We start from the raw sequence: 17,753 nt of genomic DNA, 5'->3' as shown, positions 1-17,753 counted from the left end.
ATTTTCCAAAATCGTTCAGCTCTAGTCTCCTGCTTCTGCAGACTTCAATTGTAATGGTTAAGTTGTTACTGTTGCATTTCCGCTCAAACCAATCTGGCCATTCTCCTCTGACCTCTGGCATCAACAAGGCATTTTCGCCCACATAACTGATGCACATGTTTTTTTCAGACCATTCTCTGTAAACCCTAGAGATGGGTGTGCGTGAAAATCCAAGCAGATCAGCAGTTTCTGAAATACTCAGACCAGCCCGACTGGCACTAACAATAGTGACACGTTCAAAGTCACTTAAATCACCATTGTTCAACTTCAACAGATGGTATTGATGTCTACATGCCTAAATGCATTGAGTTGCTGCCATGTGATTGGCTGATTACATATTTGCATTAACAAACAGAGTATCTGGTGTACAGCACCTAATAAAGTGGCCGGTGAGTGTATGGTAAACAGAATCTCAAACATACTTTCTTGACATGTTCAAACAAACCTCTCACTTTTGAGCTTATGCTTATGAGTTTGGAATGACAAGAGGGCAAATGAATGATGACCGAATTAAATTTTTTAGTGAACTATCCCTTTAAGATAGTAAGGTTCAGTAACCCCTGGAGTAATTAAGTCTTGTGTGTGGTTTGCCATTATTCTGCCAGGTGCTAATACAATTGTGCACAATTTAAGAGTTGTATGAGATTGATAACTATGTTAATTTTAATAATCCCCATAGCCAATCACAACAGATTTAATTTACATATAGTTTTGCAAGGTCAGATTTTTAAGAAATTACTTAAAGCCTGGTCCAGTTTCCTGTTTATTCGGGCCAGGAATGTTCTCACTTACTTTGGAAAGGTAACTCTTACTCTGTTTGACTGACAGCGACCAATCAAACAAAGCAGTTAGGGGCAGGTTTTCCAAAATAGCTGATACATCTGAAATATCCGAAGCACAAGTGAAGCCACATTTATTTATAAAGCGCTTTATACAGTACAGATTGTTTCAAAGAAGCTTTGCAGTAAGAAAAAGAAGAAAAAGAAGAAGAAGGAAAAAAACTGTCAAAGCTGACAAATTCTTCTGTTACAAAACAAATTCAATGTCAGCTTTAAAGCAGATCTACAGAATATAGTCATGATTAATTATGAATGAATATTATCCATGAATAAGTCATTATTCAGATCAAGTTCAGTAACAGAGTATCAATATTACACAAAAAAAAAAAAAAAACACAGCTCAAGTTCAATAACAGTGCAAAGTTCATCAATTATGTAACAAGTTCAGTTATTATAAGTAGCTCTACAGAAGACAATAGTGTCATTATTCAGCATAAGTCAATGTTCAATGTTGATTCATTTCAGTTCATTAACATTGTCAATGTTGCATAACTCATCCCACACTGTTGTGTTTGCACTATAGACACGTAGACGTTCGGCATTGTTCTTTCTGGTGCTTATAATGTTCTGTGCAGTCTGTTGATTTTTCTAAATTAAGTTTAGAACTAGGGCTGCAACAACGAATCGATTAAATCGATTAAAATCGATTATTAAAATAATCTATTACGAATTTCATCATCGATTCGTTGTGTCGCGCGACTATTGCACCACTCAATAAGTCGCAGAGATTTTTGAGTATAAATGAAAAAAAGTTGAGTTGAGCATGGAGCGGAGCAGAGCTATGAGGCGCCGGACTGGACAAAAGCAAAGCGAACTCCGCGAGCGAGCGACACTGCGCGCGCGAGACCGAGTGTGTCCGAGAGCGCGCTCGACAGTGCGTGACAGAGACTGAGTGTGTCCGAGAGTGACAGTGCGCGAGAGAGACCGAGTGTGTCCGAGAGTCCGCAAGCGACAGTGCGCGAGAGAGACACGGGGCCCTATCTTGCACCCAGCACAATTGACTTTGTACACCGACGCATGTATCATTCTTATTTTGCACCCGCGCACAGCGGACTTTTCCCTCCACAGACGCACGTCGGTAAATTAGGAAATTAACTATATAAAACAATTCCGCCACTGACTTTAGACTAGGTTTTTCCATCCGCGTTGCGCATGTTATATATATGCTATTTTAAGGGCGCATGCTTGGCCATAATCAATGTAGCGTGTGCACAACGCTGATTATCTCATCTACACACAGACGCAGCAGTTCTCATTTTTAGAAAACCATACATTATTACAAGGAAAAATATTAACACACGAGGGAAATCATTGTTGTGTCCATGAAGATGTGAAAAAATAGGCATAAATCTAGCTTACACATTTACCCAAATTATTATACGCCTGTTTAACCGAAGCTAATTTGGGTGGGTTTCTCCCATCCCCATACAATGTCACCTCTCTGTCTTTTACGGCCCTGTTTGTGCACTTTGCACTGTGAATTTGCACTGTCAGTTCTGTTTTTGAATAAAGGGTTGGAAATTAATGTTTTTTTTTGTTGTTGTTGTTTTATCTGATTAATCGATTAATCGAAAAAATAATCGACAGATTAATCGATTATTAAAATAATCGTTAGTTGCAGCCCTATTTAGAACCCCTAGCCAATCATAACATAATAGAGGTTATTTACATAAAGTCTTATGCATGACTTCTGTATTCAGTCTTGTCCACTTTGTATCTTATTCTGGTTTTATTTGAGTTACATGAAAGTGACATTTCATAGTTCATTTTGTTTTATAGGTTGTTTAGCAGTGAGTTTATCTGACATAGCTAATACCGCAAAAAAACAAACAAACATCTGACTTTAAGCCATTTTGTGGGACCTTTTTTGTTTTTGTTTTTAAACCACATAGCTTGTTGAAGAGAGGTGTGCTAAGAAAGGTGTTGAAAAGATTACCTATCGGATAAAATAGGTAAAGAAAAAAGTATGTACTGATATTGTAGGAGAATTCATATCTATAGAGACTTAGGGGTGGGCTCTATTGACATGGGCTAGTAAGCAACCACCCAAAACTTCATATGAACTTCCTAATAACATCCACAAAAGCCAAGATTACAAAAAAATCTGCACTAAATTCTGCCACACAAAATTATTATACAAAAACTATTGTAACATCACCCTCCCGGTGCATGCAGGGTAAATGTGGATGCATGCTAATGAAAGCAGAGTTTCTGATGCTGTTCATAGTTGTTTCTGCCCTGAGCGAGATGCACTCATGACCTTTGCGTGGTCATGTGTCTCAGTGAATACAAATGAATGAGTTTTACATTATGTGAATGCACAGAACTCATGATTAAAGTGTCAGTCACACCAAGAATGATAGCCATAATGATAACTATCGCTGATACCAACAGTCTCTTTACTCCAACTTGCTTCATTCATGTTCTGTGAACATAAGTGGAGTGCACACTTTAAAATAGCAAGGATTTTAATTGACTACAAATGTTTTTAACTAAAAATCACAAACAATTATCTGAAAGTGATTCCGAAGATATTGTAATAGTTGTGGTGTTGACTTGGATATTCTAGAGTTAGATCAGTGTTTAAAAGTGTGTCATTCTTGGGGTAAATGAATGGGCCTTAAAAGGAAAGTCCACCACAAAAATATAAATTTTGTCATCAGTCACTCACCTTCGTTCATTCCAAACCTGTATGACTTTCTTTCTTCTGCAAAACACAAAAGGAGATATTTTGAAGAATGTTGGTAACAGGCAGTTTCGGTTTCCATTGACTTCCATTGTAATTTTTGTCTTCAGCTGTTGTTTTGACTCATTGGAATTAATTACTAAAAGTTAGGTAACACTGGCATTGACATAATGATTGCTAGATATATTATTGTTGATCAAGAAAAGGGCCATCTCTAGGTTGTTTTTAAATCATTTCAGTCTCAGAGTTGACACCATCTTTGAAAAGACAGTCCAGTGATGATACGAGTTGTATTACGGGCTTTGCCTGTCACTTCCTTGACTTCTCTGAACAAAATTTCTTTGTTGTGCCATCAGCTCCTCAGATGGTTTCCTTTTTGATTGATCCATTATGTTAATGTTCATTAGTTATGGCTCCGACGCTTCATGCATGCTCTGTAATAGCTAGACCTTCTCCTCTTTGTTTACAGGTGTGATATAACCACACAAAGGCAAATGACGTAACACTGACACTTCCCACAATATCCAATCTGACAGCTCAAATTGTGAATAATAATTAAGTCAAGAAGATAGTTTTTATTACTTATTTTTTGCTTGCTCAATAATTGATTTTTGCTCACTAAGATCTGTGATGTACTGATTAAAAGGATAGGACTAGTTAACGATAACAATTAATTGTGTAATTTAGTTTATTGTATTCTAAAATGTATTCAGTGTTACATTGTAACAACTCCTTTTTTTCTACTCTGAAATATAGATTTTCTCCATTGACCTGTCTCTCCACTGTGTCAGTGTCCGCTTATCCTTACGTGTGTACATGTTTCTACTTGTACCACTTTTCAATAATACCAGGCCTAATACAGCAGCCAGATGCCCTATAACATGCTAAGAATACTGAGCCCAGATAGATTTGGGTCTACTCACCACTCCCAGATCCTGATCGATACTCTGCAGCCCCTGCTCACAGAGGGAGAGAGTCAAGACAGAGAGCCTATAGAGTCGTAAAGGCCAACTTTGATTATAAATGGCACTCTGGGGAAAGAGGATGGCCCCAAGATAAGGTGATAAAGCAAAGGTGTAGCTTTAGATAATGTATCTGAGTCTGTGGACTACCCTACCCACACCATCTCTCTACACATTATTTTCCATTATACTGCCATCGATCGGCTAGAGGTAATGGCCACTGGAATCATAACCCGAGGCATTACTACATTCCAGAGCAGGAAAAGTTGATTGGAGGAAAGTAACCAAAGCGCTGAGGAAACGTTTTCTTGGTTTCTGCTTTGAAGAGGGTTTGCGCTTTTGTTTCACCAGGGACTGTAGAAAGAAGAGATTTTTCCCCTACGTTGTAGCATAACTGTAGTGGTTTAAAATTGGCATTGTGGTGTCAGGATGTTAGTCTGGCCTTTATAGACGGGCTTTATTAAGAACACGCATACCATGCAAAGTTGTCATTTCATTTCTGAAAGTAACCCTAGTATTCTTGAAGACCCAGTGCAATGCCTTGGCCAGTGCAGTTTTCCTTTTTTTCTTTATATATTTCCTATTGAGACAGGAAGTTTAGGCTAGACAAGTGCTTAGGCAGTGACCTTTATTTTGCCATAATCTTGGAGCTCAGTGTAGGGTCTGCCCTGAAAGGTACTATATACTGTATATCAACACTCATCAAATCTCTCAATTGGGAAAATCAATATAATTGTTTACTTCATGGAAACCTCCTGCTCTATTGGCACATCTCTGAGAGGTAGAGAAAATAAATGTGATAATGTTAGTGTCGCTGAAGTAAAGATATCCTCCCAGAGTTCATCTCTCTCTCTCTCTCTCTCTCTCTCTCTCTCTCTCTCTCTCTCTCTCTCTCTCTCTCTCTCTCTCTCTCTCTCTCTGTAGTTAGTAACGCAGGGCACCTGTTACTATTTACTGTCAAATCTTCCAGGATTATCTGTAATCCTGGAGCTTCAAAAATCTGTTTGCTGACAGCTGTGTTCTCTAACAGAACTGCTGTTTGCTGTGCACATAGTGTCCTATATAGCAGTAAGAGCTCTTTCTTTGAGTAAAAGAAGGAAAAAGCCTTTTAATTTTCTGCTTGAGTGAATTTCAATTTACAGTTCTTCTCGGTTTGTATTGTGTTGTATTTGGCTATAATGCATAGCTGACTCTATATATGAGTCTTTGCCTTGGTAATTAGACACAATATCACAGCACATCCTTTGAATGTCTTTTAATGTATTCTAGCGTATTGGGGGATTTTGCTCTTCAATAGCTGTGTTATTTTTACCGATAGGTTCAGGGCATATACTGTAATTTAAAAACAGTACTTAGAAGATATTCTATTTATTCGTTTTTTTATTGCAAAATTATACTTTTTTTTTTTCTTAAGCATTTTACATAAACATTTACAATGTTACAAATTTTGTTTTCCCCAACATTTTTAATTAACATAAATTAATAAAAAATATTATTCCAAAAAAATTAAAGTCTTAAGTTCTTAAATAATAAAATTATGTATTTATTTATTTTTACTACAGTATATATATATATATATATATATATATATATATATACACACTGTACAAAAAAAAATACATCCCCAAGTCAAAATTTTATATATATATATATATATATATATATATATATATTATTTCTTTATAAGCTTGGATAATATTTACATATATCAGTGGCTCCTTATGTCTTACATAATGCATAAAATGCATTGTATTACAAAATAAATATCAAAGCAAAAAAAAAAAAGAAAAAAAAAAGAATAAATACATATTCATGCTAAGCCATTTTCTCTAGTGAGCTAACTTTGAAAAAAAATAAAAATAATAATAATTCCCCCAATGACTTCTGGCCAACTGGTGTCAAATTGATTTTTTATGGATTAAGTAATAATTACCACTTGAGTTGAGTTCATACATTTGTCCTATCAGAGTAACAATAGGTGTATTTTGTCATATTAACTATGAACATATTTCACTAACATTTGACATCCAGAAAACATCTCAGTACTACAACCTGTTAAATATTTAGCTTGATAAATGTGTATCTTTCTTTAAAATAAATACCACTCTACTCTAAATACTGCTCTAGTTTTCAGGTTGTCCAAGATCCAATCACATTTGCCAATAATGTTTTTCTTGATCTCTAGGTGGTCTACAAAAACAACGACATACGACTGGAACTCTCTCGCCTGGCCCGCATAGCAGACCCCAAGATGAAGCTACAAGGGGATGTGGTGTTTAAATGTGAGAATGTCCCCACCTTAGACCCCATCTCCTTTGAGACGCCAGAATCCTTCCTCGGCCTGCCCAAGTGGAACACCAAGCGTGTGGGCTCTATTTCCTTTGACTTTCGCACCTCAGAGCCCAATGGACTAATCCTCTTTACACAAGGTAAACCCCAGGACAAGAAGGATCCTCGTAGCCAGAGGAGCAACAAAGTGGACTTCTTCGCTGTGGAACTTCTAGATGGAAATCTTTATCTTCTGCTGGACATGGGATCAGGAACGATTAAAGTCAAAGCCACACAGAGTAAAGTCAATGATGGAGCCTGGCACCACGTGGACATTCAGAGAGATGGAAGATCAGGTGAGTAGATTAAATTTCTCCAGAACTTAAAATTCTTAAAAATAAAGGGTTCTTCTGCACAAAGAAATTGGGTCCCTCAGATCTGAATGATGCTTAATGAATTTTGCTTACTAAAATATTGTTTTAATTATTTATTTTTATTATTATTCTGTAATTGTTTTCTAAAAGCATTAAGATTATTTTTATTTTTTTCTGTGTCATGCCTACACTCAGAAAATAGTTTGTTCAATGAACTTAATTCAATTAAGGAAATCTTTTCCACACATTTAGTTTAGGTCGGTACAATAAGAACGAAACGAAAGTTAATTTAAACAAATAAAGTTTTGTTGAGGCAACTTAACAAATTGAATGCACGATTGCTGGTTAGTATGACATAGACACCACAAAATTCAAAAGCATTTGAGAAACTGAACATTAAACACTAGTATGTCTTTCCCTGAAAAACACATAAAATAACTTACATGCAGATTAACTGCCCAGTTAGTTGTCAACAAAAATTAGTTTAGGTGGATTGAACACCCGAGAAAAAACCCGAGCATTATATCAAAACTGTCTCATTATCAAAACATCAAAACTATCAAAACATTATATCAAAGTTGTCTACAAAAACAACAGCATATGACTGGAACTCTCTTCCAGCGCCTACAGCACAAACCCCAAGATAAAGCTACAAGGGGACGTGGTGTAAACTGAACAAGAGGCTTTTTTTTCTCACATCCTTTAGACATTGACATGTTAAAAAAAAAAAAATTGGAGCTTAAAAAGTAACTGTAAAAAGAGTGTAACTTATGCAAAGTTTTAAAAATCTAAATTGGCAACAAATTCTCAGTATAAAGAAGTCGGTAATGTAGCACTTTTACCCACAAAAGTAATCTATTCTAAATTGTATCTTCATTGTAAACTTCTCTGTATTAAGAGCTGTTATTAGGGTTGATTCCAAATCCTTTTCACAGCAGATGAAAATGTGTCCTCTCAAAGACTTCAATAAAAAGTAATCTAGCAGCATAAATGTGTGGATGTTTTTATTATTACTTAGGAGAATCTGTTCAGTAGAATATTACAGTGCAGAATTGTTATTATTTTGTCACAAACTTAATATTGGATAACGGACACTTTCACATTAAAGTCACAAGTCAAGTCAAGTCAAGTCATCTTCATTTATATAGCGCTTTTAACAATGTAGATTGTTTCAAAGCAGCTTTACAGAGATAAACGTATAATTTAAGGTCAGACTGTTTTGGCTTTATAGCGGTTCTTTAATAAAGTTATTTTCCAGCTAAAGTTAGTTTTGATTGATTCGCTTCCGTCGCAACGATCATTTGTTATTAAATTAGGGGCCGCTAAGACAACACCATTCTCTCTACACAAACTTTAAACGCGAACCTGTGAGAAACGCTGATGGCGTTAACATGCGCATTAAGAACTGGTTCTATAGTTATGTGCGTTTGAATATATGTGCGCAGGTTTGTAATTCTCTACAAACCAAGCCTAAACAAAGTACTGGTGTTTCCTTATAATTTTGATACAGAATTTTATTTTATTTTATTATACGCGAATTGAGGTTTCCCGACGACGCTTTATCTGTAGAGTGGTAAAGGGATCCTCCATAGGGAGAGACTAGTTGGCACTTCAGCACTGCGTTGTCATCGGGTCCAGGCGAAGGTCCTTCATCAGATCTGGATACGGCCTGGATCCGGCAGGCTGCGGGAAAACCTCGGGATAAACAAAGACACTAAAATTAGCATAGATGCCATTCTTCTCATGATGTAACGGGTACATCAAGATTTATGGGAAGTGTTCCCGGTTCCAGCTGACCTAATCTATGCAGCCTAACATTGAATTATAGAAGTCTATAATGTATTATGTGAATGCTAGGTCAAAGAGATGTGTCTTTAATCTAGCTTTGAACTGACAGAGTGTGTCTGCTTCCCGGACAGTAGGAAGACTGTTCCAAAGTTTTGGTGCTAAATAGGAAAAGGATCTACCGCCAGCAGTCAATTTTGATATTCTAGGTATTATCTAGGTATTATCAACTGGCCGGAATTTTGAGATTGCAATAGACGTGAAGGACTATAATGCGTTAAGAGCTCGCTCAAGTACTGTGGAGCTAAACCATTTAGTGCTTTGTAAGTAATCAGCAATATTTTAAAATTGATGCGATGTTTAATAGGGAGCCAATGCAGTTTTGACAGAACTGGGCTAATATGGTCATACTTCCTGGTTCTGGTAAGAACTCGAGCTGCTGCGTTTTGAACTAGCTGTAGTTTGTTTATTAAGCGTGCAGGGAAACCACCCAGTAGAGCATTACAATAATCTAGCCTTGAGGTCATGAACGCATGAACTAATTGTTCCGCATTTGTCAATGAGACCATATGGCGTAATTTAGATATATTTTTAAGATGGAAAAATGCGGTTTTACAGATACTAGACACGTGACTTTCAAATGAAAGATTGGTATCAAAGAGCACACCCAGGTTCCTAACCGACGACGAAGACTTAACAGAGCAGCCATCAAGTGTTAGACAGTATTCTAGATTATTACGTGAGGAAGTTTTTTGTCCAATAATTAGAATCTCTGTTTTTTTCAGAATTTAGAAGTAGGAAATTACGAGTCATCCAATTTTTTATATCAGCTATGCATTCCGTTAATTTTGTGAATTGGTAAGTTTCGTTTGGTTTTGAAGAAATATAGAGCTGAGTATCGTCGGCATAACAGTGGAAGCTAATTCCATGTTTCCTAATGATATCTCCTAATGGTAGCATGTACAGAGTGAACAGCAACGGTCCTAGTACTGAGCCTTGTGGTACGCCATACTGAGCTTGTGATCGATGAGACATCTCTTCATTTACTGCTACAAACTGATAACGGTCAGATAAGTATGATTTAAACCATGCTAGTGCAATTCCACTAATGCCAACATAGTTTTCTAGTCTATTTAAAAGAATGTTGTGGTCAATGGTGTCAAATGCAGTACTAAGATCGAGTAACACTAATAGAGAGATACAACCACGATCGGATGATAAGAGCAAATCATTTGTGACTCTAATGAGGGCAGTCTCGGTACTATGGTACGGTCTAAATCCAGACTGGAAATCCTCGCAGATATCATTTCTTTCAAGAAAGGAACACAGTTGTGAAGATACTGCTTTTTCTAATATCTTTGACAAAAAAGGTAGATTCGAGATCGGCCTGTAATTGACTAATTCTGTAGGATCAAGTTACGTTTTTTTAACAAGCGGTTTAATCATAGCCAGCTTAAAGTTTGTTGGTACGTATCCTGGAGACAAAGACGAATGAATGATATTAAGAAGAGGATCTATGACCTCTGGGAGCATCTCTTTCAGTAGCTTAGTCAGGTCTAACATACATGTTGTAGATTTAGATGATTTAACGAGTTTAGTAAATTCTTCCTCTCCTATAGCAACGAATTAATCAATTTTTTCCTCAGGGAGACTACAATGAACTGCCTGATGCGATACTGTAGTAGACGGTTGCATAGTTATAATTTTGTCCCTGATATTATCAATCTTATAAGTGAAGAAGTTCATAAAGTCATTACTGCTGTGTTGCTTGGAAACTTCGGTGCTTGAAGCTTTCTTTTTCGTTAGTTTAGCCACCGTTTCAAATAAATACCTAGGATTATGTTTGTTTTCTTCTAATAGGGTTGTAAAATAAGCAGATCTAGCAGCTTTTAAAGTAGTCGAGTCCCAAAATAGATAAATAGCCCTGGATAAGATGCAGTAGGCATTTTTGAGGAAAAGTACTTCAAGTGTTGTTTCTATATGATTTTTAGGTGCTGAATCCATTTCTGCCATATAACAAGTTGTAAACATCACTGTTTTGGCATAAACAATAAAAACAAAATGGCTGCCAAAAAAAAAAAAAAAAACGGTTTAATGCATTTATTGCAGTTTAAACATTAAACATTATAACTAAACTATGCATTCTCAGAATATTTAAACATGTAAACAATGAAAAAACAACATTTACATGAAAGGGACAGTTTTTAATGGCTGCTGGAATTATGCCAAGGTTCCAAGGTACACTGGGAAGCATATATCAGTGGAAATATGCAATTATGCCCAGCCCGAAGGGGGGAACTTGGAATACACATGACCCCAGGGGGCTGCATATTGAGAATCACTGGGGTGTCCAGCCGCAGGTGGAATATTTCAAACCCAGGGGTGGCAAGGTGGCTTGCCGAGGGAAAGACACATGCTCAGAGAGGCTTACAGTGGACTACACACGTGGGGGTCACCCAGAGGCCGTGTTAGGTGTCGCCCAGCCTGCAGCTCTACAGATGTCTGTTAGTGAGGCGCCATGCGCTAGAGCCCAAGAGGATGCCACACTCCGGGTGGAGTGGGCCGTCACACCAAGGGGGCATGGTCGACCTTGCTACTGGTAAGCCAAAGCAATGGCGTCCACTATCCAGTGAGACAACCTTTGCTTGGAGAGAGCCTTTCCCTTCAGCTTCCCACCATGACAGACAAAGAGCTGGTCTGAAGTCCTGAAACACTGCGTTCTGTCTACGTAAGCATGGAGGGTGCGTACTGGACAGAGCAGTGCCAAGGCTGGGTCTGCCTCCTCCGAGGGCAGCGCTTGCAGGTTCACCACCTGGTCTCGAAAGGGTGTGGTGGGAACCTTGGGCACATATCCAGGCCGGGGTCTCAGGATCACGGAAGAGTTAGCCGGTCCGAATTCCAGGCACGCTTCGTCAACCGAAAATGCCTGCAGGTCCCCTACCCTCTTGATGGAGGCCAATACAACCAGGAGCACTGTCTTCATTGACAGGAACTTAAGCTCCACTGATTGCAGAGGCTCAAAGGGAGCACTCTGCAGAGCAGTTAAAACCACTGAGAGGTCCCAAGAGGGAACGAGAGGAGGGCGAGGAGGATTCAGTCTCCTCGCTCCTCTCAGGAAACTGATGATCAGGTCGTGCTTTCCAATGGACTTACCATCAACTGCATCATGATGTGTGGCAATGGTGGCACCATACACTTTCAGGGTGGAGGGAGACAGCCTTCGCTCCAACCCTTCTTGCAGGAAGGAAAGCACGACACTGATCGGGCCTTTCGTGGGTTCTTGAAGTTTAGAAGAACACCAGTTGACGAAGAGGTTCCACTTCAACGCATAGGCATGTCTCGTGGACGATGCTCTAGCGGAAGTGATGGTAGCCACCACCGCTGGTGGTAGGGTACTCAAACCTGCCTCGTCCCATCCAGGAACCACACATGGAGATTTCAAAGATCGGGACGAGGGTGCCATAGGGTGCCCCGTCCCTGAGAAAGCAGGTTCTTTCTCAGAGGAATTGGCCAGGGAGGTGCTGTCGCGAGGAGTACTAGTTCTTGGAACCAGGTGCGGTTGTGCCAATACGGGGCAACCAAAATTACCTGCTCCTCGTCCTCCCTGATCTTGCGCAAAGTCTGCGCAAGAAGGCTCACTGGGGGAAACGCATACTTGCAGAGGCCCCGCGGCCAGCTGTGCGCCAGTGCATCCGTGCCGAGCGTGCCCTCGGTCAGAGAATAAAACAGGTCGCAGTGGGACGAGTCGTGGGAGGCAAACAGATCTACCTGTGCGTCCCCGAACTGATCCCAAATCAGCTGAACCGACTGGGGATGGAGTCTCCATTCTCCAGCGAGAGGCCGAAACCGAGACAGATCGGCTGCACGGTTCAGGTCTCCCGGGATATAAATGGCTCGAAGCGACCTCAGATGCTTCTGACTCCATATGAGGAGGTGGCGGGCGAGTTGCGACATACGACGGGAGCGCAGACCACCTTGTCGGTTGATGTACGCTACTGTGGCGTTATTGTCTGATCGGACTAATACGTGCTGACCCCTGAGCAACGCACAGAAGCGGTGCAGGGTGAGACGTACAGCCTGCAACTCGAGGCAATTGACATGTCAAAGGCGCTGGGGTCTTGTCCAGGAGCCCGCGGCAGCATGTCCATTGCACATGGCGCCCCAGCCCATTGTGGAGGCATCTGTTGATATAACAACATGCCAGGAAACTCGTTCTATGGGCACTCCAGCCCATAGAAAACTGAGGTTCGTCCACGGGGTGAAGGTCTGACGGCAGGTCAAAGTCACTGGGACTCGGAGCGTGCCGTGTTGCCATGCCCACCTCGGGACTTGATCGCGAAGCGGTCTCATATGAAGCAAACCGAGCGACGTTACTGCGGCTGCGGATGCCATATGCCCCAGGAGCCTCTGAAATAGTTTCAGTGGAACCGCACTCTTGCCCTCGAACTGACGAAGGCAAGTTAGCAGTGACTGCGCGCGCTTGCTCGTAAGCTGCGCGCACATGGCGACCGAGTCGATTTCCATACCGAGAAAAGAGATCCTCTGCACGGAGCAGAGTTTGCTCTTCTCCCAGTTGACCCGAAGGCCCAGACAAGCTAGGTGCCGGAGCACTAGGTCCCTGTGTTCGCAAACCTTGTCTCGAGAGTGAGCTAGGATCAGCCAGTCGTCGAGAGGAACAAGGGCTGCCTCGACAACCTTCGTGAAGACGTGAGGAGACAGGGCTAGCCCGAAAGGGAGAACCGCGTACTGGCATGCCTGCCCCTCGAATTATATATATATATATATATATATATATATACTGGTATGCCTCATTTGCATATGTAAACATGACATTTCAGAAAACTTGTAATACAAAAAATGTCTGTCTCTATGTAAGTGAAAAACTGGAAAGGTTTTATGGTGATATCTATAACTTAAAAATGTTACCCTATCCAACTGTAGTGTTTCGGCTGTGAATAATGCACCTATTGTTTCAATAACAATTACAAGAAAATGGGACCCTTATTTCAATGTTATACGGTGGATCCTTATTCAGGAGACATTGAACTTTCTAAAAATGTGGTATAACAACTTTTCCTCAAAAATGCCTACAGGGTTACACAATCTTGAAGATTCGGACCTGACTAAAGCCTCTCTGTAAGTAATCGAGCTCTCCTTCCATAAAATGCGAAATACCTCTAGTTTTGTTTTCTTCCAGTTGCGTTCCATTTTTCTGGCTGCTCTCTTAAGGGCCCGAGTGTGCTCGTTGTACCACGGCGTTGGACTATTTTCTTTAATCTTCTTTAAGCGCAACGGAGCAACTGTGTCTAAAGTGCTGGAAAAGAGAGAGTTAAAGCGATCAGGAAGATTATTAATAAAGCAATCTTTAGTGGCAGAAGTGATAGGTCTAACATATTTGAAACATGGAGTCGGCTTTGCAGCCTTGGCTAAATGTAATTTACACGAGACTAGATAATGATCTGAGATGTCATCGCTCTGCTGCAGAATTTCAACGGCATCAACATCTATTCCATGTGATAATATTAGATCTAGAGTATGATTACGACGATGAGTAGGTCCTGACACGTGTTGTCTAACTCCAATTGAGTTTACAATGTCTTTAAATGCCAAACCCAATGCATCTTTTTCATTATCGATGTGTATATTAAAATCACCAACAATTAGTATTTTATCTGCAGTCAATATTAATTCTGATAGAAAGTCCGCAAATTCTTTGATAAAATCTTTATGGTGCCCTGGTGGCTTGTATACAGTAGCCATCACAAATCTCAAACGTGATTTATCATTTATACTATATATTTTTACATTAAGCACTAACACTTCAAAAGAATTTAAAACTTGATTTCTTAGTGGTTTTGAATATATTTCTATAAATTACAGCAACACCACCCCCTTTGCGTTTCAGACGAGGCTCATGTTTATAACAGTAATCTTGCGGGGTGGACTCATTTAAAGTAATGTAATTGTTTGGTTTTAGCCAGGTTTCTGTCAAACACAGCACATCTAGGTTATTATCTGAAATCATATCATTAACAATGAGTGCTTTTGAAGTAAGCGATCGAATATTCAGCAACCCAAGCTTTAGCATTTGCTCATCTGTATTATAGCTGTTTTTTATTTGTTGAACATCAATTACATTTTTAACCTTAGATGGGTTTAAACGTTTTTTGGATTTCCAAATTCGGGGAACAGACACAGTCTCTATATGATGATAGCTAGATGAAAGAGGCTCTGTGTGATGGGATTTATCTGACCTTGGTGACGCGAGACCGCTAGCAGACGGTCGGTTGAGCCAGTCTGTCTGCTTCCTGACCTGAGCCCCAGATTGTCATGTTTGAGCTCTAAGACTATGTGCCATATTACTAGAGAGAAGAGCAGCACCATTCCAGGAGGGATGAATACCATCTCTTTTCAACAGGTCAGGTTTGCCCCAAAAACTTTTCCAATTGTCTATGAATTCTATATTATTTTGCGGACACCACCGAGACAGCCAACCGTTAAGTGAACACAATCTACTAACTATCTCATCACTCCTGCGAACAGGAATGGGGCCAGAGCAAATTACAGTGCTTGACATCGTACTTGCGAGTTCACACACCTCTTTAATATTAATTTTGGTGATCTCCGACTGGCGGAGTCGAACATCATTAGTGCCGACGTGAATAATGATCTTAGAGAATTTACGATTAGCATTAGCCAGCACTTTTAAATTTGCTTTGATGTCAGGCGCTCTGGCTCCCGGCAAACATGTGACTATGGTGGCTGGTGTGTCTATTGTCACGTTCCGTGTGATCGAATCACCAATTACTAGGGCACAATCAACAGAATTCTCAGTGGGTGTTTCACTTAGCGGGACAAATCGATTTGTTATGGTAATTGGAACGGAAGGGTGGTTTTTTTGATCCGCGACTAGAGCGATCCCTCACTGTCACCCATTTGCCTTGCTGCGCAGGCACTAATTCAGCTGGAACCGAATCATGTAAAGAGTTCACTATGCTAGGCGCATCCAAAATAGTATCTAAAGCTCTAGCTCTCTTACTATCCTCAATTAAAGTTTGGATGCGTGTCTCTAGTTCTGAAATCTTCTCCGTCAGCCTAACTGACTCCTTGCTTTTATCACATATAAATCCTATATTGCCAACAGAGTGACATGAAGTGCAGGTGACAATAACAGGACAAGACATTACTCACCGTGTTTGTTGACTGATTCTTACTCACCTGAGCTTTTTATGAACTCAAAGGCGCGGGCGCACGAGAGAAAAATAAATAAAAAATAGCTGAGTGCACGGGTGGCGCGTTAACAGGCTAGCGAATTACTAGCGTGTTGTGCTAGTAGTAACGGAAGCTAGCGATGTCAAGTTAATCTGAGATGTTGGGTAAACTGTATTTAGTAGTAGTATAAACAACTAGAAATTGTAGTAAATGATGGTTCAAAACAAAGAAATACGAGGCTAAGACGGAGCTTACAGCACCGAAGCAAACACACTCACAGCAGGCAGCCAAGAGGGTGGCTCTTATTTTTTTGCCTCTGGTCATGTTATACTCAGTAGTCTAAAAGTCTGAGACAACACTGGAAATCTGATATTTCTTTCATTTAAACCTGGAAATGAACAGAAAGCTTTCATGTTCTGAAACTTTTAGATCAACTAAAAGTTATGTTGTAGAATGATGATATAATATTTTAGACTCTGCACTTGAATCACTTTTCTTCCCAGACCCTACTGTATATCTATTCAGAAATGGCAGTTTGGCTCCTTGTCTGATTAATAGCAGTCATGGAAGTCCCTAGAAACTTGTATTTCTCAGCACCAAAGGGCTGAGACAGATATATAGACATGTGGGTGTTGAGAGACCAAGAATACTTGCATAATACAGACCAGTGGAAGAACTCAGAATGCCCCCTCAATCTGACACTGCCTCCACACTGGACTATATTGATGTTTCTATTCTGAACCTCCTACCTGCCTGTATCCTTTAGTACATAATTGTGTCAGAACACTTTAACTCATATACATACACACAAATGTACGTATATATATTTCTATAACTGTATTTATTGCACTTCTCTGGAATACTTGATTTTGTATGGTTAGCAGCATTTTGTGGTCCAATGTCCATTTTTATAATGCGCACCAAATGTCTCCGCTGTATATATTTTACAGTCAGCCGCCTTCTTTTGGCTGAGCTTATTTTGTCAAACTTGATAGCCTGTTTTGTTTTAAACAGGTATCATCTCTGTGAACAGCCGTCGGACTCCATTCACCGCCAGCGGAGAGAATGAGATTCTGGACCTCGAGGGTGACCTATATCTCGGAGGACTCCCGGACAACCGCGCTGGCCTGATTCTCCCCACCGAACTGTGGACCGCCATGCTGAACTATGGCTTTGTGGGCTGCATCCGTGATCTCTTCATAGATGGACGCAGTAAAGACATTCGTCTGATCGCCGAGGCCCAGAATGGAGTCGGAATCAAGTCGTCCTGCAGCAAAGTAACAGGCAAACAGTGCGACAGCAACCCCTGCAAAAACAACGGCATCTGCAAAGAGGGCTGGAATCGCTTCATCTGCGACTGCACCGGGACGGGATACTGGGAGCGAACCTGTGAGAGAGGTGAGTCATGCCATTGTTCGAGAGCAGGGTAGTCTTGCGTAGCCTGACTTCTTGCCTGCCATTTGGCTTTAGGCGGCCCATGGGCTCACCCTCAGAGGCTGAGACTAAGAGTAGGGTTACACAATTGAAATAGTCTGGTTCAGTGTTCGCTGTAAGCTGATCAGGCAGCACACTATCAAAGTTCCTCTGA

The 17,753-nt window shown here is 40.2% G+C and overlaps 1 protein-coding gene across 1 annotated transcript in view; it reads left to right on the top strand.

Moving 5' to 3' along the window:
• Nucleotides 1–17,753, top strand: part of nrxn3b (neurexin 3b) — a 523,467-nt gene that overhangs the window by 157,333 nt on the left and 348,381 nt on the right. Inside the window, 2 exon segments of the mRNA XM_084433352.1 lie at nucleotides 6,712–7,150; nucleotides 17,180–17,563. Coding sequence (XP_084289478.1) covers nucleotides 6,712–7,150; nucleotides 17,180–17,563 — 823 coding nt within the window.

Source organism: Rutilus rutilus (assembly GCF_951802725.1).
Source record: "Rutilus rutilus genome assembly, chromosome: 15".
In the NCBI taxonomy this organism is placed as follows: domain Eukaryota; kingdom Metazoa; phylum Chordata; class Actinopteri; order Cypriniformes; family Leuciscidae; genus Rutilus; species Rutilus rutilus.
The sequence above is the reverse complement of the archived record's forward strand: the minus strand, read 5'-3'. Positions and strand labels throughout refer to the sequence as shown.